The sequence below is a fragment of the Trachemys scripta genome, chromosome 3, assembly GCF_013100865.1.
Source record: "Trachemys scripta elegans isolate TJP31775 chromosome 3, CAS_Tse_1.0, whole genome shotgun sequence".
In the NCBI taxonomy this organism is placed as follows: Eukaryota; Metazoa; Chordata; order Testudines; family Emydidae; genus Trachemys; species Trachemys scripta.
In genome coordinates, this window is record NC_048300.1 from 186,301,231 (window position 1) to 186,328,443 (window position 27,213).

Here is a 27,213-nt window from a genome sequence, read left to right on the forward strand (position 1 = left end):
CGACACGCCTTCTTTCCTGATTGGTGGAGTGCCCTGTCCATCATAAAGGAGACGCTCTGGCTGGAGTTGCCGTGGCAGCGAGGGACGCGTAACCACCACAAAGGCGGCGGGATACGAGCTGTACATCACTGACTCTCCCCGCTCTCAGCTCGGGCTGGGTGAGGCTGTTTCTCCTCATTCAGGGACGGTGAGGCCAGGGAATTCGTTCCCGCCCTCCGCCCTGCAGGTGATTAAAGGGAGGAGATGGGACTATTTTCCCCGGCGGAGGGATTTAGTGAAGGTTGTCGGTGAGGCGTCCCTAGCTGTCTCCCGGGGCAGGAGGCGGGCACACAGAAGGGGTAACACCTTCCCCGCAGGCGGGGCGGGGGGAGCCTTGCCCAGGCGACATGGAGGCCAGAGGCAGCTCGGCTGCAAAAGAGGGGCGAGCCCCATATGTGCCCAGGCCACCGCAGGACCCTGTATGTGTAAGTTGGGCTCGTGGCCTTCGGGGCGTGGAGATCTAGTGCCCCATTACACAGATGGGGAAACTGAGGCACAGAGCGCGGAAGCGATTTGCTCACAGCCACACACCCAGCCAGTGTCAGAGCTGGAAATAGATTCCAGGCGTCGTATGCCCTGCTCTAATCACTTGCTGGCACTGCCTCTCTTGAGCAGGAGGGAGTGGTATCGGTGCCTGAAGACTAAGCAGCTATTCCTTCCTTCCTTCCCCAGTCCCTGGGTCAGTGATGTCCTGCTCCGCCACATAAAGACAGTCCTATAGGCTTTAGTAAGAGCAGATGTTATTTGCAGGTATGTGGGTAAGGATACTAGTTTTCTGACACTTAGTCACTGCAATTGTTAAACCATTTTCACTCAAACGTTCCAAGAAAATTCACCTTTGGACGGAGACCATGAATGGATTTGTAGCTGACAAGGACTTTATAGAAACAAGTTGTGATTTACTGAAGAGAGAAACTTAGCAAATGTAAAAACAAGGAGGAGTTATTGCTAATACAGACTAACACGGCTATTCCTCCAAAACCTGTCACCTTAGCAAATGTAGGAACCCATCCTTAAATATATTGCTCTTGGCAGAGCAGTTTAGGAAAGCACAAGAACGCTATCCAACAGGGTAGGACAAGGAATAAAATAGGAAGACTGCACCAATTGTAATTATAGCAGGGAATTTTAGTTAGGTAAAATTATCTCCAGGGCTGATACAGTGACTTGAGAAACAACTCATTTGATTTTGAGGTTACAGGGACAGCAACTAACCATGAAACTGACATTTGTTTAAATATTGACAGTAATTATTCTTCTTTAAGAATTTAGAAACCCTTTGGTCATTTCCATCACAGCAAGTTTGATTTGTCCAGTGTTTGAAAACTAAACGCTTACTCCCTGCACTCTAGTTTCATTTGCTCATGCTTATTGTAATGTTGTCTCCAGCCTGACTCAATAACGTCCCTAGAGGCAAGGAGGGGAAGTTTGGATGAAGACTGGCTCATAAGGGTTTACTGTCCAGGATCCCAACGCATGTATGATGTGCAAGCTCCAGAACAGGTGAGTAGCTCGAGAAATTGGTTTCAGCATCCCTTGGGCTTGACAGGGTCAGAGCTAACTGTGGGACAATAAGAGACTGTACATAATATCTGAAATTATTGGATCAAGACTCCCTCTAGTTTCTGAGTAGTATTTGTTAGGCCTCCCTGTGAAAGGAATAAGAAATCCACTGAAGAACTCCCAAACTTATTTCTTGTATTTTGGTGGCCCAAATCCACTAAAAAGGGCAAACATAAATAAATAAATAAATAAAACAGAGAAAAAATAGAAAGAGAATGCTTAGCTTTAGTGTAAGGGTATTAACAACTTCTAACAATATGTCTGTACAAGACCTATGATTTTGGAATTGTCCCCTCTCTGGAACTCTGTTGAACAGTAGCAGCAAAATTACCTGCATAACTAGGTAAGTGAGATGAGCAATTGCATTTTCTGTGGAGATAGCACAATAGTGAACCCTTAGGAAATGTGTGCTTGAGACTCTAACCTTGAAAACCATGATTAAATGCCAGTTTACAGCACTTGTTAATGGATATCGCTTTTGGGGCTGTGACCTGCAAACTAGGCAAAGATGTAGCTTTATCCCAATAGCTGTTTGTCAGTCAAATCCTCCAAAGCTACTTCTGGAAAAGCCAAGAAGGTAGATAGTTGGTTAGGTCTGGGTTGATTTAAATTGATGTAAACTGATCCATACAAACAGGTGGATTCTGCAAAGGAAAGGAGAGTCTCTTTTGGTGGGAGAAGAGGTGTGGGAGCCCAGATTTCTTGGGGGATGTTTAATTTGCTCCTTCTGTCTCCTGCTTGAGCAGGGTAAGGTTGAAAATCCGACTCCTTTCCCCTCCGGTTAGGGTAACACATAGTTAAAATCACTTACAGTTTTCTGGAAACTGTAAGGCCATCGTCAGCCCACTCCACTGTTGTCTGTATTCATCAGGAAGAACAGCCAGCTGATGTCTCTATCCTGCTTGATCAGTGGTCTATATGTGTACCTTGCATTTCTTGTGCTAACCAGAGTAGTCTAGACTAGTCACTTAGCATTACAATCAGCCTTTATACTGGTAAGTGAGCCTCCTAGAAGCAGCATTGACCATTCTCGAGGATGAAACGATTCTCTCTGCCAGGTGAAAATAAAGTAGATGTTAAATGTTTATTTTATTCTTAAAATCGGGAAAGCTATCTCCTAGTTTCAAGTAAACACAGGCCTCCAGATCTGTCTCTTTCCAGCCTGCCCATACAGACCCTCATCTAGCCTCTGTTCAGCATCACATTCTCCAGTCCAGAACCTGCTAAACTCAAAAACCTCTGCGTATTTCAGGCAAATAGGTGCATGGCTAATGTCAAACACCAGAATTTGGCTTCTCGTAGCCAGAATCCAAACAAAATGGTATAAGAGAGGACTAAGACTTCATCTCAACCTGAGTCTTTAAGGTTTAGAAAAGCTTGTGCAGCCAGCATCTCTCTCTCTCTCCTGGTCCTTGTAACAGGCAGATACCTACAATAGGTTGACTTCCTAAATCTGCATCCTGTATATCCTCCCTTCTCATGAAGAATCATCCCCAGCTGGACCGTTTTGGTCTCTCTTACAGAAGAACCCAGCCATGCAACAAGGACAGACCTCTCTTCTCTTCCATGCTCAAACATCCTCTCCTTGTCAAACACTGGGTGGAGTCTTACATGATTGTTATTATGTTGTAAGCAATTTTGCTTTAGGTAACTAGATGGAAGGGAGGCCAGGTTTTTTTGTAAGCTTGGACAGTATAATATTAAGGTGTTTTCCTCATTTTAAGCCTGTCCAGGGAATCTCACCATCAGTGTCTGAGAAGATCAGAACAATAAGCACTCTGTGCAAAAGAAAATCTTCAAAAGATTGGCTAATGCAGGAACCCTCAACTCCTTTGCAGGTACACGGGGTATATTTTCTCTTTCAGAGGGAGTAGTTAAGTGCATCATCCTGTATGATATCAGATGTAATGATTCTTCCATCCAGCTGCATGTCCATCAATCTGTGCTTTTTTGTTTTGTTGCACAACACCCTCAGTTTCATCAACTTTCCCAGCCAACAATTACCAAACAGAAAATAGACCCTGAAAAACATTGACCACAATATCTATTGCTTTCCAAAACCAGGGAGAATAAATTTTTTCATAGACTCATAGCTGAAAGTCAGAAGGGACCATCCTCCATTCCAGTGGTTCTCATCCAAGGGTATGCATACCCTTGGGGGATATGCAGAGGTCTTCCAGGGGGTACATCAACTCATCTAGATATTTGGCTAGTTTTACAATAGGCTACATAAAAAGCACTAGCAAAGTCAGTACAAACTAAAATTTCATACAGACAATGACTTATTTAAACTGCTCTATATCCTGAAATGTAAATACAATATTTATATTCCAAATGATTTATTTTATAATGATATAGTAAAATGAGAAAGTAAGCAATTTTTCGGTAATAGTGTGCTGTGACACTTTTTTTTATTTTTAGGCCTGATTTCATAACCAAGTAGATTTTAAGTGCAGTGAAACTTGGGGGTACTCAAGACAAATCAGACTCCTGAAAGGGGTACAGTAGTCTGGAAAGATTGAGAGCCACTGCTCCAGTCCAACCCCCTGTAGTGTGCCCAGAAACTCAGCAGGCTCAGGTTGTGTTGGACCAAACGGAAAATATTCCAAAATTGAAGGGAGAATTCTTTGCCAGCAGTCCCCTCCCTCCGCACTGCTGATTGCACTACCCACTCTGTAGGCTATGGGGTGACAGCAGAAAGAAATCTTCTCTGGGGCCAACGCGATCAGCTGGGGGGAGAGGAGGGAACTGGCAATCTATTTTACAAGGCTTCGTAATCTACCAGTTGCAGATCTCTGCTCTAGTCTATTCCTCCTTGATTCTGAACTATGACTCAGGCGAGGGGATAGTAAAGTATGTTTGTAGGAAGTACCTATCTATCCCTTTCCTAATGGTTCGTAACATTCTGTTCACTTTTTTGACTGCTGCTGCATATTGAGCAGATGTTTTCAGAGAACTATCCACAATGACTCAAGATCTCTTTCTTGAGTGGCAACAGCTAATTTAGACCCCATTATTTTGTATATAAATTGGGATTGTGTTTTACAACGTGCATTACTTTGCACTTATCAACAATGAATTTAATCTGCCATTTTGTTGCTCAGTCACCCAGTTTTGTGAGATCCCTTTGTAATTCTTCACAGTCAGCTTTGGACTTAACTATCTTGAGTAGTTTTGTATCATCTGCAAATTTTGCCACCTCACTGTTTACCCCTTTTTCCAGATCATTTATGAATTTGTTAAATAGGAGTGGGCCCAGTACAGATCCCTGGGGGACACCACTATTTATCTCTCTCCATTCTGAAAACTGATAATTTATTCCTACCCTTTGTTTCCTATCTTTTAACTAGTTACCAATCCATGAGAGGACCTTTCCCCTTATCCCATGACTGCTTATGTTGCTCAAGAGCCTTTGGTAAGGGACCTTGTCAAAGGTTTTCTGAAACTCCAGGTACACTATATCAATTGGATCGCCCTTGACCACTTGCTTGTTGACACCCTCAAAGAATCCTAACAGATTGTTGAGGCGTGATTTCCCTTTTCAAAAGCCATGTTGATTCTTCCCCAGCATATTGTGTTCATCTGTGTGTCTGATAATTCTGTTTTTTACGGTAGTTTCAAGCAGTTTGCCATGTACTGAAGTTAGACTTACTGGTCTGTAATTGCCAGAATCACATCTAGAACCTTTTTTAAAAATCAGCATTACATTAGCTATCCTCCAGTCATCTGGTACAGAGTCTGATTTAAGTGATAGGTTACAGACTACAGTTAGTACTTGTGCAATTTCACATTTGAGTTCCTTCAGAACTCTTGGGTGAATACTATCTGGTTCTGGTGACTTATTACTGTTTAATTTATCAAATTGTTCCTAAACTTCCTCTATTGACACCTTCATCTGAGACTGTTCCTCAGATTTGTCACCTAAAAAGAATGGCTGCAGTGAAGACAGATGCATATAATTCATTTAGCTTCTCCACAACGCCCTTGTCATCCATTAGGGTCCTTTAGCATCTTGATTGTCCCGTGACTGCTCTGATTTTTTGGCAGGATTCCTGCTTCTGTTGTGCTTAAAAAAAAAAAAAATTGCTGGTAGGTTTGGTGTCTTTAGCTAGTTGCTGTTCAAATTCTTTTTTGGCCTGCCTGATTATACTTTTACACTTAACTTGCCAGAGTTTATGTTCCTTTCTATTTTCCTCAGTAGGATTTGACTTCCAATTTTTAAATGATGCCCTTTTATCTCTAACTGCCTCTTTTAGTATGCTTTTTAGCCATGGTGGCTTTTTTTGCTCCTTTTACTGTTTTGTTTTTGTTTTGTTTTTATTTGGGATATACATTTAGTTTGAGACTCTCTTATGGTATTTTTTTAACAAATTTCTATGCAACTTGCAGGCATTTAATTCTTGTGTCTGTCTCTTTCAATTTCCATTTAACTACCTTCCTCATTTTTGTGTAGTTCTCCTTTTTGAAGTTAAATGCTACAGTGGTGGACTTTTTTGGTATTTCCCCCCCCTACAAGGATGTTAAATTTAATTACATTATGGTCGCTATTACTGAGTGGTTCGGCTATATTCACCTCTTGGACCAGATTCTGTGCACCACTTAAAACTGAGGGCTTGTCTACAAACCACCGCTTAAGTTGATGTAACTTACGTCACTCACAATTTGAAAAAGCCACCCCCCCGAGTGACGTAAGTTACATCGACTTAAAGCGGTGTCTACACTATGTCGGTGGGAGAGCTTCCGCCTCTCATTGAGGTGGTGTAATTATGCCGCCAGGAGAGCGTTCTCCTGTTGGCATAGCATGTCTTCACTAGATGTGGTGCTGGGCCGACGTAGCACAGTAGTGCAGATTAGTCCTAAATCAAGAATTGCCTCTCCCCTTGTGGTTTCCAGGACTAGCTGCTCCAAGAAGTCATCATTAATTGTTTCTAGAAATGTTATCTCTGCATCCCATTCTGAGGTGACATGTTCCCAGTCAATATGTGGATAGTTGAATCCCCCATTATTATTGGGTTCTCTGTTTTTGTAGCCATTCTAATCTCCCTGAGCATTTCACAGACATCATTACCCTCCTGGTCAGGTAGTCGATAGTATATTCCTGCTGCTATTCTCTTATTATTCAAGCATGGAATTTCTACCCATAGAGATTCTATGGTACTGTTTGATTCATTTAAGATTTTTTACTATATTTGACTCTATGCCTTCCTTCACATGTAGAGCCACTCCCCCACCAGCATGACCTACTCTGTCATTCCTAAATATTTTGTACTCTGCTATTACTTTGTCTCTTTGACTCTCATAGTTTCACCAAGTTTCTGTGATGCTTATTATATCAAAAGCCTCATTTAATACCAGGCTTTCAAGTTCACCCATCGTAGTATTTAGTCTTCTAGCACTGGTATAGAAGCACTTACAAAATTTGTCAATATTTAGTTGTCTGCCTTCATGTGATGTAATTGAATGGGACTCTTTCCTTTGACTGTTTCTTTTCAGTTCCTGCCTGTACTTTATCAACTTCTCTGCTCTCCTCCTTACTAGAATAAAGAGTATCCCCTGTAATAAATTCTCCCCTACGGGATGTCTGTCTGAACTGTGTGTTCCTCTGCACCTGTCGGCTTTCCCTCAGCCCTTTTTACAAAAATTTCTCTGACCTTTTTAATTTTACATGCCAGGAATCTGATTCTGTTTTGGTTTAGGAGGAGCCCACTATTTCTGTATAGGTTCCTCTTTCCACAAAAGGTTCCCTGGGTTCCTAATAAGCCTGAATCCCTCCACCAAACACCATCGTCTCATCCACTCATTGAGAGACTACAGTTCTGCTAGTCTAACTGCTCCTGTGTATTGAACTGGAAGCATTTCAGAGAATGCTACCATGGAGGTCCTTGACTTTAATCTCTTACCTAGCAGCCTAAATTTGGTCTCCAAGACCTCTCTCCTACCTTTCCCTGTGTCACTGGAGCCTGCGTGTACCTCAGTCACCGGCTTCTCCCCAGCACTGCACATAAGTCTATCTCGATGTCTGGAGAGGTCTCCAACCTTCACACCTTGTGGACAATTCACGATGCGGTTCTCCCGGTCATCACAAACCCCACTACCTATATTTCTAATAATTGAATTCCCCATTACTATTACATGTCTGTTCCTAACAACTGGGGCTCTCCCCTGGCGGGATATCCTCACTGCGAGAGGATACTATGACATCATCTGGAAGGCGGGTTCCACTTGTGGAATCATTTCCCTCTGCTCCAGCTTCATGTTCTCCTTCCCTAAGGTTTCCATACTCCTCAACAGCACAGAGGAATGAATGAAGGGAGTGAGGTGACCAGACAAACCAGTTTGAGGAGGATGTTCCAAGTAGAAAGGGCAAAATGGAAGAAGGCATGGAAGCATTTGTGAGAGGAGACAAAAGGGTATCAAGGCAGATTCCACTGGTGGAGAGGTGATAGCAAGGCCCGTGAAATGAGACTAAGCGATAGATTTAGGCTGGGGCTTCATATTGTAGGACTTTGAAAGCAAGGACAAATATTTGAACCTGATGCATATCAGTGTGCAGCGGCAGTCAAAAAAGCTAACAGAATGTTGGGAATCATTAAGAAAGGGATACATAATAAAACAGAAAATATCATATTACCTCTATATAAATCCATGGTATGCCTACATCTTGAATACTTTGTGCAGATGTGGTTGCCTCACCTCAAAAAAGATATGTTTACTCCTTCTCATAACACAAGAACTAAGGGTCAGCAAATGAAATTAATAGGCAGCAGGTTTAAAACAAACAAAAGGAAGTATTTCTTCACACAACACACAGTCACCCTGTGGAACTCTTTACCAGAGAATGTTGTGAAGGCCAAGACTATAGTAGGGTTCAAAAAAGATCTAGATTAATTAATGGAGGCTACTAATCAGAATGGGCAGGGCAGCCTCTGTTTGCTAGAAGCTAGGAATGAGCAACAGGGGATGGATCACTTGATGATTACCTCTGGGGTCCCTGGCATTGGCCACTGTCGGAAGACAGGATACTGAGCTATATGGACCTTTGGTCTGACCAAGTATGGCCATTCTTATGTTCATAGTGAAGTCACTCAAAGAGGGGGTGATGTAGCTGAAGTGCTGGGCAGGACAATGAGCGCTTTAGAGGATACCCTTGGCTTCCACTTTTGTCTTCAACTCTTCCATTAATTCCCTACTTCCATGGAAGGCAGACATCCAAGCAAAATGTCTGTAGCCTTGTTCCAGTACTCCAATGGGAGACTCTTTGGAGAGCCCTTCAACCAGCTGGTGGTAGAAGCCTTTGAAAAACGGAAATCTCTTCCCTGGGCTAAAGAAACTGGGGCAAAACTAACAACCAGTATGTCTATAGGGGTCGGCAACCTTTCAGAAGTGATGTGCCGAACCTTCATTTATTCACTCTAAATTTAAGGTTTTGCGTGCCAGTAATACATTTTAACCTTTTTAGAAGGTCTCTTTCTAGAAGTCTATAATATACAACAATAGTTTAGTTATATGTAAAGTAAATAAGGTTTTTAAAATGTGTAAGTAGCTTCATTTAAAATTAAATTAAAATGCCGAGCCCCCCGGACTAGTGGCCAGGACCCAGGCAGTGTGAGTGCCACTGAAAATCAGCTTGCATGCCACCTTTGGCACGCGTGCCATAGGTTGCCTACCCCTGGTCTATAGAAATAGACATTATTTTGGCACTACCATTTACCCAGATACCAGAGGATAGTCAGGTTTCAGAAGAGGAACATGGAATAAGGGCAACAGATGAGAAAAAATCAGGAATGCTTTCAGTGGCTCAGCCTCCATCTTCGGGAAAGAATGCATAATTTATGGCCTCAGCTCTTCAGTGAATTTAAAGTGCTAACACAGTACAGAGGGCCCTAGAGAGACCTCCTGCACTTTGGTGGTCATCCTGTTTCCCTTGTTATATATAAACCTTAATGTATAACTCTTTCTTAGTAATGTGTGCCATAAAATAGACAAGATACACAATTTGGAATTTCCTGGCTTGATCTTACAACCTCAGTGTTGCTTTAATGTTAGTTTTCTGCATTCAGAAATCACTTCACCAAGTACTAAAATGTGGCCATCTCTAAGGTAGAGCACAGCAGAGGTTTAATAGTGCTCAGGAACATCGTACAACTGTAAAAGTAAGGTGGTAGAATTTAATAAGTCAAAGGTATCTTCAGAGCTGACGTCTTGGCAAACACTGTGGCATATACTGAAACAACTTTGTCCCATAGTACAAAATCAACCTACTCATTTGTTCTGTAGGTTACGATAGACCAGGGATGGGCAAACTTTTTGGCCCGAGGGCCACATTGGGGAATAGAAATTGTATGGTGGGCCATGAATGCTCACAAAATAGGGGTTGGGGTGCGGGAGGGGGTGCAGGCTCTGGGGTGGGGCTGGGGATGAGAGGTTTGGGGTGCACGAGGGTGCTCAGGGCTGGGATCGAGGGCTTTGGAGAGCGGGAGGAGGATCAGGGCTGGGGCAGGGGGTTGGGGTGTGGGGAGAGGCTGAGGGGTGCAGGCTCTGAGCAGCGTTTACCTCAAACAGCTCCCGGAAGCAGTGGCATGTCCCTTCTCCGGCTCCTATATGGAGGCATGGCCAGGCGGTTCTGCATGCTGCTCCATCTGCAAGCACCGCCCCTGCAGCTCTCATTGGAGTGCATAGGAGCCGGAGTGGGGCCATGCCACGGCTTCCGGGAGCTGCGTGGTGCGGCCCCCGACCCTGCGCCCCAGCTGGAGCGCCGGAGCGGGGCCAAGCCACGTGGTGCGGCCCCGGAACCAGTGCCCTGGCCGGAGCGGGACCGAGCCACGTGGTGCGGCCCCGGACCCAGTGCCCTGGCTGGAGCGGGGCCGCGCCACAGGGTGCAGCCCTGACCTAGCGCCCAGGCCGGAGCACCGGAGCGGGGCCAAGCCATGTGGTGTAGCTCACGGGCCAGCTTAAAATGGCTCGGCCCGCAGACTGTAGTTTGCCCACCCCTGCGATACACAGTATCACAGGGAGCATCTGACTGTAAAACTGACATTTGTCATCTTCAGTTTGATTATTTGTTATATGCACACATAGCTAAATGTTCTGGCAGCATTTAGAAACTCCTGGGGAGTTTGGTTGGCTGCATTGTAAGAAAACTACCCTTTTAGTGTGTGCTGTGGCTTTTGACATGTTTTAATGCTGTTTCCAGCCCTCTTCAGGAGCGCCTAACATGGGTGGTTCAGAGAACCAATGGTTACTAAAGCTGAAATGTCCAAGGTCCCAGACAGAGTATGACCTGCAGACTCCAGAACAGGTGGGTGACCATTCTTTCCTTCAACCATAGTTTTCACCCTGCTAAACCCTAGAATGGGGCACCTGAAACCAACATCTATAATGGGGTACCCTGGGAGTTTTTACATTTACATGGCTTTGAAGAATATAAATACTAAGGGTGAGATTTTAACGGGTGCAGACTTGTCGAGGGCCAGCACAGAACTTACAGTCTGATCTTGAATGGTACATTGGGAATGGACACGGTAAACTAACTGGGATTATATGAATCTTGGCCAAGATCTTCGTAAGCCTGTGTTTCAAAACTGCTGAGTACCCTCAGCTCTCATTGGAGTCAACAGAGTAATGAGGCTTCATTGCAGCCAGAGTCTCTAAGATTAAAGTCTTTAAAGCTTCTGCAGCCAGAGGCTTTTCCATTGTTTTGGTCTTGGAGAGAGACTAGTATTTCCCGAGAGCCTGATTTACAAGAGCCTCATGCTTTTTATTTTCTCTCTTAATGATCTATCCTCCCTATCGGCTGAATCCTACTGTATTACCTGCACTGAAGGCAACAAATGTGCTCCCTCCCCTGCCCAGGGAGTAGTTTAAGCAGCTCCCGGATCCTAGCCAGCGTGGTAGTTCTTTCTTCATGCTCATTGCCAATCAACAGAAGGGTTTCTCTGGTTACATCTGCAGCCTTAGCACCTTGTCTTGTGGAATATCTGGGACGCACCTAGTCAATACTTAGATGGGAGAACTCCAAGGCAAACGTAGTGGGCCAAATACACTAAAGCTAGAGCAGGAATCTATTTGGCCCAGCATGCTGCAGAAAGTGGTATTGTTGACTGAGTCTTCCAGATCAACCAGCACCTTGGCTTGGTGTTGGGGCACTGTGCTGTTGGAAGAGATGTAAAACCGAAGACCCAGCCCTGTATGGACATTAAATATGCTGTGGCCATTTCTGCAGGAATAGGGGTGTTAGCCCTGGGGTCCTGCCAGATTTCAGTTTGGGTAATAAAATTCTGACTAACTCTATTTGCAGCTGTTTCAGCTTGATAAGGTATTTTAAACTTCCTGTCCTAAACCATTGCTGTGCACTGCTAAACTGGTGCTGCAAGACAATTTGCACAGCGGTGGTTAGTGAAGTGTGTAAGACACCTTGGGATCCTTTGGGGTGAAAAGTGCGATAGTTATGCCCCAGGTTGTAGAGGAATTGGAGTTTGGTACCTAGGTGGAAGGATGAGCAGTGTGATTTCTGTAAACCAAAACTGTATGCAGACTTTTTCCTTCTGTTAAATCTCTGCAGAGGGCCACCTCATCCCTGGCTAGGAGCAGATCCCCAAGCACTTTTGGCAGAAGTGCTTCTGAAAGGAAAAAAGCTTGTGAAGATTGGCTAACACAGAAGCATTTTTCTCAAGTGCAGGTAGGACAGAAGCTGTATTTTTGAGGAAAAAGTAATTAAGTGCAAAGTCCTGTAAAATTTCTGCTGTGTGGACAATACGTAGTGGTTTGCCACCTTTGGGAAGAGTAACAAAAAGTTAACAAGTGAGAAGTGTTTTGGGGTGGAAAGGTAACTTACATGGCCAAAGTGTCTAGTTTGAAATGGTTCCCTGCAGCCTGAGGCTCTGCACGATTCACTTGGCCCCATCATCATCCTGTGATGGATCCATTCAGTTCCATGCAGTCTCCTGTGTGTGGGTGAGTTGGATAAGACCTTAACAACTGGGGTCTTGTCTGCTTTTTTTAGGCATTTTTTTAATAAGAGACAGGAGTTTTCTTAAGAGAAGTTTGTCATCCTTGGGCAACATTTTCCATCCCTTTACTGTTGTACAGTGTGAGTGTTAGTTGCTACCCACCACACCAGAGGTAGCTGCATTTTAATGGTGCTATATGGCTATAATTAGTATTTGAATTGAAAAGAGCTCTGTAAGATATTGTTAAAGGTGGCCTGCAGTCATATAATACAGGTCTATCAGGTTTAGTGTAACATGCTGAATGCCCCAAATCACCAAGGTAAAAGGCCCATTCAGCTTATTATGAAATATAGAGTTCTCCTTCTTTGGTTGCCTGTAGTTGCTGCTCCTTGGGTCTGGTTCCTGCTCCATGCATTGTTCTGCTGATATCACGTCAGTAAGAGAACCCTGCTGAAGCATGAAACCCGTCTACGGGGCGATGCAAATGTCTTTTTAAACTACATAGTGTGGTTTTGCAAAATGAAAAATAAAGAAACAGATTTATACACATTGGGATATAAAATAATATAGAACTTGGCAGAATCATGGAAGGTGGGAGGCTCTTTCTTTCCTTGCATAGGCCAGCTCCAGACACCAGCTGTGTTCCATCAATGATGTGGTACCATCAGCACATTAGGGGTAAACAAACATAACACAGGAAATTCTAAGTTAAGACTAAAACTTCATTCTTAAACGGTGCTATCGAGCATGGGGATTGTAATAGAGTTGGCTTGTGAAATCATCTGCAGTAGCAATGAAAGGCAGGAAGGGGAGTGAAGAATAACATTTCAGCCTCTCTCTGGCTTTGGTCTACACTCAAAGTGTTGTCCTGGAGTAACTACAATGATTTAAAATTATACTGGTGCAAACCCTTAATGTAAATACACTTAAATTGGTTTAAACCTTGCGTATATCAGGTTAATTTAAGCCTCAAGTAGGTTGGTTTAAGCAAAGTCGATGTAAGTGAGGTTTCAATGAGTTTGTGTGTATCTACACTAGCTGTTTGTATCAATGAAATTGAATTGATTTTAAGTTGAGTTAATTACACTGGGGCAGCTTGTCCAGTGTAGGCCAGCCTTTAGTGCCTTACCACGGCTATGGCCCTTACGTACAGAACCCTGTGCAGTTTGGGTCTGACACTGACCAGTTCACTGAAATGCGAAACATTTATCATAGATTTTTAAAGGTGAAGTTTAAAGTTTGCTGTTAGAATCTTTCGTAAAATATAGAATTGCTTTCTCTTTTTAAATTAATTCAGTACTTGTAAAAGGTGATGGAGATTGACAGTCCTGGAAACCAGAGTCCTCTGTCTATCCCATAGCTTCCTCGCCTGTGTGTCTCAACCATGCTCTGGAGGGAGCACCTCTATGAGTGAGAGATTTGTTCAGTCTCTGTTGTGCGTTCATTCCTTGGTCTCAGTGCTGAGACTGCTAATAAGGGTACTTGCAGTGGTTGTGGTACTAGATTAGGCCTTAGGAACTCTTTATTTAAAAACTAGATTGAGAACATCAGTTCAATTGAAGGTTACAAATTTAAACTTTTTTTTTTTAAAGTTTCCAGTGTGCTGTAATTGACAAAGTGGTGATAACAGCTCCTCCCTGTTCTTATTTTCAAGGCTGTGGATTGAGTTTAGAGATGGCGGGTGTTTAGTTGGGAGGTATGGAGGGAACTTTGTGTAAATAAATATTTGGGGTTTACAATACAGAGGGGTTAATAAGCTGGGAAGGGAAAAAGGAAATGCACTGTAAGATTAAATCTTCCTAGGAGGTTTTCTTCTCAGGAGGGAGTTCTCCCATATTTTCTCTCATTCTTGAACTGATGCTATCTTTCCTCTTTTGTTTTCTTATCTGCTTTTCCTTCCCATGTTCATCTGAGTATCTAAACACAATGCCTAAGAGTGCCCCCAGCCCTTCCATCTTTGCTGATCAAAGAACTTAATCTACTGTATTGATCCTTACTATTTTGAAATCAGAGTTAATTCTAACGACTATTTTTTATTCAGCAGTTTTACTTCCCAGTTTTGCTGGTATTTTGTTAGGCAGTATCTAATGAAGGCCAAGATATTATTGCTGCTATCCAGTCCATCTTGGATAGAGAAAATTATTTTGTAAAGGTAAGGAACATGTATTTGTCCTTTTCACCATATCCTGATAACGACACAAGAAAACATGTGGGTGTAAAATCTCCGTTGATGGTAAAACGTCAGTTGTTGATAGTATCATAAGACAAGTTATCACAAGATATGTGACCTTTGAGCCAAATTCTGCTCTCAAATATTCCGTTGTGAATCAGAGTAAATAGATTTTTATCACTGTAATTCAGACCCCGTATCTTTAGTTGAGGCCTTGTGCCTTTCTTTCCTTACTGGAAGAAAAGTGTAACTCATAGTGTCATTTTACCTACAGCTACCTGAGCTCTGATGTTATGACCCATGTCTTCCTCTATGCTTCTTTCTCTATAGACTGCCAGGTTTTCATTTTTGCTGCTATAGATTTATCTGTCCTCTTGGTCACTCATAGCTCCTGCTGCTATGGTGCCAATCCCTAGCATTCCACAATCATGTTAGACTCCCGGATCATAAGATTGACTTAAAAACCATGAGATGTTTTTCACCTGCCCTCTGATTTTTCCATCTTTGGGGTGTGGAATCATTTCAGATTCAACATTTAAACTTAAATATGCATACAGAAATACAAGCCTGCCTTTTCACTGCTCAGAGAGGACTTAGCTCACCCTCCTCTATCCCTTTGGATGTGGGGGGCTGACATTTTATCTCCCAGCCGCAACTAGTTGGGGTGGGCATTCTTCCATGTCCCTGCCCACAGTCCTCCTGTCCCCCACTGAGTCTCTCTGTATTCACTTGCCCCCATATTTCTGGCTTTTCTCATCTGTGCTAAATCACAGTCCCTTGCACCTCATGTTGCCCTGCAGCCCCATACTCCATGTGGCCTGATGCTCTAGGAAAGAGATTAAAACTTTATGATAAATTACTGCTGTGTTTAATGCCGAATTTGCTATGGATTCCCAGCCTATTTGGCACCACCCTTTTCCCCTTCTGCTAGGCCACCACACAGGGCTCTGAAAGGAGGATGCACTGAAGATGGGACCCTAAATATGGGCTTACAACCAGTCTCTCACTTAGAAGATCAACATTTATAATGGGTCTTTCTGTTTGGTCACTTAACTGCCCATTTCCACCTACCCTTCAGTTCACCCCACCACATCTGAACTCTGTTTTCTGTATAGACCTCTGATATCTCTGAAAGATGAGTTCTTAATAGGTTACCTAAATACATTAATATCCTCTGCCTCTCTGTCATGTAGGAGGTGGACAAGTATTTGAGACACAGAGATTTCTTAGAGCTGAGAAAGAAGGAGATCCAGTACAAGAAATGGCTGGAGCGTGTTTCAGAGCCGCTGCTGCAGAAAATTGAGGACAAAGTTGACAGCCAGTCAAGTGAAGAAATAGAGGAAAGGAAACGAAAGCAGCTCTCTCTATATTTAAACTACTGTAATAAGAAGGTATCCATAATGATTTTATCATTGTATGGGTTGCACATTGAGGGCTGCTGGCAAAAGCACCCATTGTTGACCTTTTAATTGATGCACTGTGGCACACCCATGGGAGCTGCATTAGTCTTGTTTGTAACTGATCTTTTTTTCTTGCTAACATAATAATTGTGGTTTAAACTAACAGCTATTGTGTTAAGGTAATATGGTAAAAAAAAATCTGAATGATTGGATTGTCCAGTGTACCAGATACATATGAAATGGTTCCAAACTGGATGTGCTGTAATGAGAAAATGGTGGGTTTTACTCAGTGGGCTGTGAAACGTTTAGCATGAAAACCACGTGCTAAACAAACCTCCATAGAAGAGGTCAAGGACTGAATGGGTCAACAGAGACTGAACTATATACTCTCACCCCTCAAGAGTTTTTCCAGGATGGTTTTGCAGCACATTGTCAGAGCAGCATGGGGAAGCACTCATTTCTATGTTCTACCTCTCCTGTGAAGCAGCAGGACCACAGGCTGAGGTGGTGCCAATGTAGTATCTTAACAGAATTTTCAAGGTAGAGTGACATTACCAATTACTTCAGGGTTGCACAGGGCTGAAAAAAACACTCAGTGACTTGGGTGCCTTGTTTCCAGTGGTTTAATACTCAAAACTAATTATGCTCAGGGTAGAAAATGTCATTCTTTTGTAAATTTCACACTGCTACTGGGCGCTTTGAACACAGAGGACAGCTGCTGCTAGAGTTACACTTGAGCGTCTCTTAATAGAAAACTGCTAAAGCCATTTTCTGGTTCATGAACTGGATGTAATAGATGACAGATTTCTTCACCAAATAGTGACTGAACCAACAAGAAGTGATCAAGTATCAGGGGGTAGCCGTGTTAGTCTGTATCTACAAAAACAACAAGGAGTCTGGTGGCACCTTAAAGACTAACAGATTTATTTGGGCATAAGCTTTCGTGAGTAAAAACCTCACTTCTTCGGATGCATAGAGTGAAAGTTACAGATGCAGGCATTATATATTGACACATGGAGAGCAGGGAGTTACTTCGCAAGTGGAGAACCAGTGTTGACCTCCAACTTGCAAGTTCTCCACTTGCGAAGTAACTCCCTGCTCTCCATGTGTCAGTATATAATGCCTGCATCTGTAACTTTCACTCTATGCATCCGAAGAAGTGAGGTTTTTACTCACGAAAGCTTATGTCCAAATAAATCTGTTAGTCTTTAAGGTGCCACCAGACTCCTTGTTGTTTTTAACAAGAAGTGATGCTATTTTGGACTTAATTTTGATAAGGACTGAGGACATCATAGAAGAGTTGGCTGTAGAAAATAACCTTGGATCAAGTGATCACAAATTAAGTCAGTTTAAATTAAAAGGAAGGATCATCAAAAACAGTTCAGTAACTAAGGTTTCTCAAGAGACTTTAAGAAACTAAGAAACATAATTAGTAAAGTCAACTGGACTGAAGAGCTCAGGGATTTAAATGTGGAGAAGGCTTGGACTTTCTTAAAGTCAAAGGTGCAAAAACTATTCGGAATTTGAGTCCCAAGCAAGGGGAAAAAACTTGTAGGGCAGCACTCCGACCTAACTGGATGAATAATCACCTCAAAAAGGATATTAGGAGTAAGCAAAGACCCTAAAAAAAATGGAAGAAAGGATTGATCAAAAAAGAAACTTACCGTATATACTCGTTCATTAGCCCGTTCGTTTATAAGCCGACCCCCCAAGATAGTTAGGTAAAAATAGGAAACACTGTATGATCCTTTCATAAGCCGATCCTATATTTCAGAGGTTGGCAAACTTTGACTCCTGGCCTGTTAGGGTAAGCCTCTAGCGGGCCTGGACATTTTGTTTACCTGGCACGTTCACAGGTACGGAGCCCCTCAGCTCCCTCTGGCCGTGGTTTGCTGCTCCCATTGGCTGGGAACGGCAAATCACGGCCACAGCGAGTTGAGGGGCTCCATGCCTGCAGACGCTCCAGGTAAACAAAACAACAATGTATTAGATATTCAATTCAATGATTCCATAGAGTTTAAAATCATCGAATACCAAAAATATTCGGCTTATGAATGAGTATATACGGTATGTCTTGGTGGTCAAAAAGTGAAAGGATAAAGTGAGAATAGTCAAAAAGCAAGCGGCGTTAGAGCTTGCAAAAGGAATTAATACAAATGATAAAAGGTTCTTCGGACATAAAAATGAAAAGAGAACAAGAAAGGAAGAAATGGGCCTCTGTGCAGTGAAGATAGGGTGGAGATTAAGGATAATATACATATGGCACAAAATATAGAGCATTAGGGTGAAGGTAGAATGGCTGATGGGAATAAGTATATAGAAATGGAAATTACCACATGAGAGATGAAAGCAAAACTTTTAAGAGTTTACTGCACTCATATCAGAGGAACTGGATAATTTCTATCCCAGAATACTGAAAAAAGTGGCACATAAGATTGCTAGTCGGATTGCAAAGATTTTTAATAAACCTATCAAATCTGGGTTGGTACCATATGCCTGGAGAATAGCATATGTAATACTTATATTAAAGAAAGGGCAAAAAGGGACATTGTCAACTATAGACCAGTTAGTCTGACCTCAATAAGTATGCAAGGCATTAGAATAAATTCTGAAGGAAGGAGTAATTAAAGATATGGAGGTAAATGGAAAATGGAATAAAATTCAACATGGTTTTCCCAAAGATAGGATGTGCCATACTAACCAGATGTCTTTCTTGTGTAAGATAAATTATTTTAAAAGAGCAAGGACATGCAGTAGCTCTAATCTGTCTGGTCTTCAGTAAAGCATTTGATGCTTACTACAATGGAAATTATTAATTAAGATAGAGAAGATGGGTAAGGAACTGGCTAAAACAAGATAACAATGGGTTGGGCTGAAAGGAGAACATAAGAACGGCCATACTGGGTCAGACCCGAGGTCCATCTACTCAATATCCTGTCTTCTGACAGCGGCCAATGCCAGGTGCCCCAGAGCGAATTAACAGAACAAGTAATCATCAAGTAATCCATCCCCTGTCACCCATTCCCAGCTTCTGGCAAACAGAGGCTAGAGACACCATCCCTGTCCATCCTGGCTAATAGGTTCATGGAGGATAGGTCCATCAATGACTATCTAGTTCTTTTTTGAACCCTGTTATAGTCTTGGCCTTCACAACATCCTCTTGCAACATCCACAGACTGTGTTGTGTGGAAAAATACTTCCTTTTGTTTGTTTTAAACCTGCTGCCTATTAATTTCTTTTGGTGACCCCTAGTTCTTGTGTTATGAGAAGGAGTAAATAACACTTCCTTATTTACTTTCTCCATACCAGTTATGGTTTTATAGACCTCTATCATATCCCCGCTTAATCGTCTCTTTTCCAAGATGAGAAGTCCCAGTCTTATTAATCTCTCCTCATACGGAAGCCGTTCCATACCCCTAATCATTTTTGTTGCCCTTTTCTGAACCTTTTCCAATTCCAATATATCTTTTTTGAGATGGGGGGGGATCACATTTTCACACAGTAATCAAGATGTGCACGTGCCATGGAGAACTATTGGGCTGGAGGGAGGTTACTAGTAGAGTTCCTCAAGCGTCAATGGGTCTTGAGACCGATCTTGTTTAATATTTGCTTTAATGATCTTGGCACAAGAAGTAGGAGTGCACTAATGAAATTTGCTGATGACACAAAGTTGGGAAGCATTGTCAATACAGAGGAGTATTGCAAAATTGTACAGGAAGAATTGGATGACCTAGATCACCAGAGTAATAGAAATGGGATGAAATTAAAAAGTACAAAGTTCAAGGTAATGCATTAAGAGACCAATAAGAATTTCTGCTGTAAATTGGGGCATCAGTTAGAAACAACAGAGGCAGAGAAAGACCGGAGTGTATTAGTCAGTCACAGGATGACTATGAGCCACCAACGTAATGTGGCCATAAGAAAGAGCCGTATTAATGGCACTGAACAAGGCATTGATAAGATCTCATCTGGAATAATGTGTATAGGTCTGGTCACTCATGTTCAAGAAAGATAAATTTAAATAGATGCAGAGAAGGAGTACTAGGATGGTCAGGGGAATGGGGAGCATATTTTATGAGAGCAGACTAAAAGAGATTGGCTTATGTAGACTAGCAAAATGAGGGCTCAGGGGGAATATGATTGCTCTCTATAAATACATCCAGAGGGTAAACGCCAGGGAGGGTAAAGAGCTATTTAAGCTAATGTTGACACAAGAACAAACGGATATAAACTGGCCATGAGTAAATTTAGGCTGGAAATTAGAAGAAGGTGTCTAACCATCAGAGGAGGAAGGTTCTGGACAGCCTCCCGGTAGGGGTGGTGGGGGCAAACAATGAGTATTAAGACACAGCTTGAGAAGTTTATGAACAGGATTAAATGACTAGGTTGCTTGCACAGCAGGATACTGGAATTTATGATCTATGGGGTTCCTTCCAGCATCCTTCATAAGTAACTTCAATGCACAAAACAGAACAGTCACATCATCTACCACTGGTGAAATAATCATTTATGCTTCTAAAATGTCTTTTCGGTCAAAGGAAACAAGTCTTTTAGGAGCTCTATCCATACAGCATCATGGGAATGTAGCCAGCTGGGTGTGAGAGCTGTAGGCAATAGGCACACTGTGCTATAGTAGTGAAACTTTGGTCATGGAGTTTGAGATGCATATGAAAAGTGACATGGAAGCTTTAAAAGTCCACACAGAGCAAACAGAACCTCAGTTTCTAAGGTTTAATCAGAACATCCCACACAGTAAACAGCATGGAACTCAGTTTATTTATTTTGGAAGGATGAAGGGCTTGGTCGGACATTTTACTGAAGGCATGGGATTCAGAACCTCTGGGTTCAGGGATATACTGTAGATACCATATTCAGGCCTGCAGCCAGCCAACCTCAGACTGTGATCCAGTAGGATCTCACAAGCTGGGCTGGGTCAGTAGTTGGATGCGATGCCTCCAAGGAACACCCAAGTGCTGCAGGAAGTGGTGTTTATTACTTGGTTGCTGGCACTTTTCTCGCTAAGTCATGGTGGCTCCAGTTCCCCATGCTGCTGAATGAGAGCCTGGCTACTTGCGATTGTTAAAGATACCATGACCTTTTTCATAAAAACTAGAGTGTCTTAGCCAAATTCCAAGTGAGGCGATTCCACCCTGCCTACCTCTATTCCACCCTACAGTTTCAGCTATGTATAGTATTCTCCATGCCTATAAACTGTGCTATATAGGGGGCTTCCTGGCAATGGTGGGGGGAGTGAGGCTTATATAATCTGCTTTACCTTGTGGGGGAGGGGGAGTGTTTCTTGTAAAACACTGAGATCCTCGGAAGGAAAATACCAAGTGTGGTGGAAAAGCTGAGGGCTCTGGGTAAGATGATGTAAGTAACCTACCAACATATCATGACCCTCCAGGCTGGTATAATCATTTCACCACTTCCTGGAGTTCTCAGGGAATCCAGGGCACATTTTCCTCAGTGAAAAGCCCAGCTCCCCTCTTGTATCATGAATTTGGGGGCTTCAGCCTTACCCTACAACCTGTGGCTGTGAACCCTCTAAAATCCTGCAATTCTCGGTTCCCTTGATGCATGGCCCTGTGTAGCAGTGGGGCATTAATTTGCATTCATTGTGTCCATTTGTGAATCATTTTGAAGGACTGAGACATTTCTGTGGCGTAGATAAAATCCCTGATGCTGGCTCACCTTAAAGCTTTCTTGTTCTGATGTTTTCTCCCTTTTTGTCCATTTCTTTCTTCCTGCCTTTCTCTCCCTGCCATTAGCCTTCCCCTTCTCCTGGCCCCCCTGCCACCCTACCTCACTGCCCCTCTGTCATCAACCCGATGCCCCTCTCCATCTCCATCCTTCTCCCTCCATTCTCCCGCTTCTTCCTCCAAGCTCCCCCGCCCTTTCCCACCCGACTCATGCTTCCTCCCTTCCCTTTCACTCTTCTATCACTCTCCTATTCCCGCACACCACTTGTCCTCCCCTCTTACCCATTCCATCCCTCTGTTCTCCCTCACTTCTATCAGTCACTCCCTCCCTTCCCCCCATTTGTCCAGTCTCCCCCTCTCTTCCTACGGTCTCTCCCCTCCCTGACCTTCCAAGTGCCCCCATCTCAGTCTTTCCCTCTCCCCAGATCTCTGCCGGCTCTCTCCCCACAGCTTCGCTCCTCCCTCCCCCCTCTGGCTCTGCCAACGTTTCCCCCTCTCCCTGTCCCTCCATTGTCCCTCCAATCTCCTCCCCTCCTTCCCCCTATCCCATCCCGCCAGACAGCCTTCCCCTGACTTCCGTTCTCCCCACTCTCTCACCTCCCCCTTCCCCGCCAGTCCCACAGCCAAGGCCATGGGTAGCGGATGAATGGCGACATGGCCAATCATGGCCCGAAGATAGAAGCGGCTCTGCTTCCATCAGGCCACAGTTGGCTGAAGACAAGGGTCTGCTCAGCTGCACCAGGCCGGTATCAGGTGCTCCGTCTTTTCAAACCTCTCAGCTCTTCAGCAGCAGTGGATGTCACTTCCATCTCCTGCTGAACGGCTGAGCTACGGCCTGGGGGGGAGCTCCGCTGCACTTCAGAACAGCGTGGCAGGGACATGGAGGGGACTGTGCACCGATGCTTCAGAGAATAGCATAGCCGTCAAACTAGGCCTGTGCTTCCATTTACGCTTGTACGAGGGACTAGCCATGAAAGATTGTAAGCTCTCCCGGGCAGGGATGTAACTGGGTACGTGTGTGTACAGCACCTAGCACAATGCTGAGCCTGATCTGAGGCCTCCGTGCAGCACTATGATATAAATATTAAATACAAAGCAAGGGATGGCACTAAACATTGCATGAAACTGCTGCTGAGGAGTTAGAGCTGCGTAAATAACAGACTCCTCCATCCACAGGACACTCTGTAAATGTATCTGTAACCTGTGCTAGCTAGGCCTCAGCACTGCTACCTCCAGTCACTGCATCAGCATCATCAGCCATGACCTGAGCTATTGCTTGCTTCCCACACAGGGCAAGGTGGCTTTGGAAGATTATGATTCTTCAGAGTACGACCCTCTCTTCCTGAATACACATCCCACCTATTTGAAGGTACGGCCGACTGCCGCTTTTTGGCTTTTAGGTGCACCCTCTGATCAAGAAAAGTCTAATGGCTAATGAGACAGCTGGTGCCTGTTGTTACTGATTTGTTGCTCTTAGGGTTGGTCGTTCAGTTTGGCTCAGGGCGTTTCCACTTGCATTAGTTTACAAAACTGAGTCCCAATCTTGCTGCCATTGAAGTCAAGGAGAATTTGATAGTTGATTTCAGTGGAAGCAGGAGAGCAGGCCCCTGTTCCTTCCATATTAAACTCAGTAGTCAGCCGGGTGAGTTCTGAAATATTTCAGAAGAGTTTTTGTTTTACGGTACTCAAATTTACAAAGGTCACCTGGGCTAAAGTTCTTTGACCAGGGCTTGGTGTGTCTCACAGGAGGCTGGGTGTGTTTTGTTCCTAATACTGAATCACGCTGGTTTGGCTGACTTGCTGGGTGAATAATCCTACATTTCATGTGGCTTGGTTTTGGTGGGAATTTAGTTTCCTACAAAAAGCCTGATTGCTCCAGATGTAGTGGTTTGTTTGTTTGTTTGTTTTTTGTAAAGACTCTGCCAAACTTGTGCAGAACATGGGAGAGGTAATGAGAGGGTACTTAGCGCAGGAGGCTGGGACTCGGACTATGTTCTCAATTTACCATAGCACTGCTGGGTTGTTTACACCTCTGAAAAGTAGGTTATTAGCCGGTTTGTGCCTCAGTTTCCCATCCATAAAGTAGAACTAATGACACCTCCCTACTCACCGGGTGTTTTGAGATGTAACTTTTGTCTGTGCCATTTTGAGCCCCTCAAATTGAAGTGTTTTTCTTGGTGCAAGCGTATGAAATACTGTATTTGTTATAGGTATCAACTCCACCTTTACACGATCCGCTGTTAAAAGAGGTACAAGGAAGATTTCTTGAGGGCGGGCTTATCCAGCAATGTGAGACAGGTACTTAATATCATCCATATTCTTCAATTCGCGGAAGCGTTTTACACAACAACGAGAGCCATTCTGGCTAGCAACAATGCTGCTGTTCACATTAGTTACTGTTCAACTCCCCACAGGAAGAATATACTCGGCCAAAGAAATGAACGACCTATATAAGGCAAAGTTGCCATTGCTTCCTTTAGGCCGGCAAAATATGGATGCAGCTGATTGGCTGAAAATACCCCCAGGATATGTAGAAAGTGAGATTCGGCAGAGGAAGAGGTAAAGTCCAACAAATCTGCTGAGTGGCAGTAGATGCACCCCTGGTCCTGTCTGGTCATAGATCAAAGTGCTTGGAAGGGCAAATTCGGGTGGTTTTACTGGTGGAATCTGCTTATTTCTGTACATTTTGTGAGAAGTTAGTGCTGGTGAAAGGGGCTAGATTGCCTCCTGGAGAAATGAGGGGTGTGTGAATCCTATGTAACAAGTGTGGGGTGGGAACAGCATGGTTCTCCGTATGGCCCCACCTGGAATTCCTGTTCCAGTGTCTTAAGGGCAAGGGAGCTCTGAACTAGAGATGGGTTGTGCTGAGTCATTTCTTGCATTGCTCTGTGCCAGGCCTGGAGGCCAACCCTACAATTTAGCCTCTTCAGGATAGGGGAGGATGGATAGTCAGATGAGGATTTCATCTGGATGTATCTGAAGGCTCTTAAAACAGCTAGAGTTTTGCTGCTGTCACTAGTGTCAGGCTGTGTGAGCAAAGCAAGCGTCTGATTTACAGCTGCTCACTCAGCTTGTTTTACATTTGATCATTATGTTGTGACAGTTTTGAGGTTTTTGCTTCTGGCAGCCCCCATCCCCAACCATGCATTGTCCCTTGTGCTCCCAGTGACGGTATCCTGCACCACCGGGCTACATCACAGAGCCAGGAGGCTTTAAGAAAATATCACAGGCACTCTAGGAAAAGCATCAATTATGCTTAAAATGCCATAAGCAGGGAGATGGTTTAAAGTTCAGCTGATAAGTATCTTGTAGTGAAAGATGCAAAACAAAGAAAATTATTACAGTTCAACTATAATCTGTTGAAAACTTTGTAATGGGCACATGTCCTGGCCAAAGCAAATACTGCTAACCCTGAGCGTCCTCTAGGATTCTAATTCAGGCTGCAGATGGGTGTCGAGATACTAGGAGGGGGATGCGAACTTCATCATGCCCTAGTTTAGTGCTCCCAGTCTGTGGGCTGGGAATCAGGACAGTGTGCTCCGTGGACTGGCAGAACATGTGAGGAGCCTTGTGCCGAAGGGAGTGGATCAGCACAGCTGCTGAGATATGTGGAAAAGGAAGTTTTCAGTAAGGGTTCTGACTCAGTTCTTTAAGGTCCCTGTTGGTGCTGGTTCACCACAGGCCTCTCAAGGAAAAACCTGCCCCTTATGTGCAATGATAGCAAAGCTGAACCAAGTGAGAGGTTTTATTCCTTGTCTCTGTGTGGGTTTGCATGGGCAACCCTTAGGACAATGGCTCCCCCACCCTCTTTGGGCTGGAGCCCCTCCCTGTGCGAGACTCATGTAGGCTCAGCCCTCGCTACATCTCACTTGATTGGTTTCTGCGCTGTTTGCTTTCCATTCCTCACTTTTTCTGCCTTCTCTCTTTTTTCCAGTTCTCTGCCACCCATCCCTTCTTCCCTCCTCACTTCCTTGGATTTAGGGGCAGAGTCACTGTCCTCTGGCCATAGAGACTTTGGTACTGGGCAGCACAGCACTTCTCACGTCAGTTCACGCTCTCAGTCCTATGGGCAGTTACTGTACCTAAGCTTTATTCCAGCATCCTGTTGAGAGAGAATTTGTGGGTAGTGGCAGGTTCATTCACCTGATCCAATTTTCCTGTTACGAGAACATTTGTCAGAATAACTCAGTGCAGTAAATAGCTGGAGCAGAAGCACTGTTGATTTGGAGCAATCATTTGTATGTGACAAAATGTTAATGGCTGTTACCAATCTGATTTCTGTTAAAGGCGAAGAGTGAAGAGAAACCATAACGCTGGCACCCTGGACTTCAAGGCCTGGGCTGACAGCACGTGTCCTCCCACCCTTTGGAAAGAGGAGATGTATATCTACTAGAAAGTTAGATTTGGGATGTGTGCCCAGGACCTTCTGCCAAAGCAACTGACCACTTGCCAGTCATCTTGACAAAATGCAATAAAACCGGCTTGCTAACTAACCATTCCTTTCTGATTCCAATTGCATAACTGTACAAAACCCAAAGAAATGCAAAATACTCTGCGCTACATGGATTTCCAGCCCCGTAACAATACTGTACAGACTAAAAATCTGAGAAAGTTAAAATGGCAGGAGCTTCATTTAAAAATGTCACTGCATAGACACAGATTACAATGCTAAAACATGGAAGCTTATCGCAATGCTGTGAAATATTTGTACTGAAAACAGAAATAACTCACCAACATTTTCCCTACTTTCCCAGCCATTATATAGCCTTTTTAACAATCCCAGAGACTGCCTAACTAAACAGACAACAAGCAAGACAGGAAAAGGACATTTCTAGAATCTGCACATTACTACATAAGGTGCTCTATTAAGACTCCAGGTCTGATTTACTTCAGATATCAAAAAGTGCAGTGAAAACGTGTTAGGGAAAGCAGGTCCCTGGGTTGTCCTTTTCATGACCCTGAAGGAGACCAACATTGACTTACTAGTTCCAGATCTTGTTTATTTTTCAGTAGGCTAGAACTTTGAGGGGGGGGGCACCTTGAGAATCTCAAAAACAAATCCTCTGTCTGAATAACGAGCAAATCAAAGTGCCTCTGGCCAGCCAACCTCAGTTTGATGGAGGAAGGTAAGTGTAGCTTCTGTAGTAGTTGAACAACATTCTCAAGCAACTGTTTGAGCTGGTATTTACTTCACTGTTAAAACTTTGTAAATTAAAATAAACATATGCGTGTGAAGTATAAAATAAAGTTTGCTTACTAATATCATACCACATTTGAAAGACTTTCTGCTGGAGACTTATAAGGTGCACAAACTGAGATGACTTTTAACAACAATGGTCCTAAAAAGATTGAGTTACCCCCACCAGGCATGGAAATAGAAGGCGCATATT

General features: G+C 43.6%; 1 protein-coding gene across 3 annotated transcripts; it reads left to right on the forward strand.

Moving 5' to 3' along the window:
- The first annotated feature begins 53 nt into the window (after positions 1-53).
- On the forward strand, positions 54-26,321 carry FAM228B (family with sequence similarity 228 member B). 3 transcript variants are annotated; one of them, XM_034766615.1, is made up of 11 exons: positions 54-158; positions 1,429-1,542; positions 3,327-3,440; positions 10,796-10,900; positions 12,164-12,280; positions 14,629-14,703; positions 15,915-16,112; positions 23,115-23,192; positions 24,034-24,121; positions 24,238-24,382; positions 26,111-26,321. In XM_034766615.1, exons 2-11 carry the CDS (start codon positions 1,516-1,518, stop codon positions 26,214-26,216), a joined length of 1,053 nt encoding a protein of 350 aa, XP_034622506.1. In that variant the 5' UTR covers positions 54-158; positions 1,429-1,515; the 3' UTR covers positions 26,217-26,321. The 3 variants fall into 3 exon arrangements, with proteins under 3 accessions (XP_034622506.1, XP_034622504.1, XP_034622505.1); XM_034766613.1 differs by lacking the exon at positions 54-158 and adding an exon at positions 337-464; XM_034766614.1 differs by lacking the exons at positions 54-158; positions 3,327-3,440 and adding an exon at positions 337-464.
- Positions 26,322-27,213: the final 892 nt, after the last annotated feature.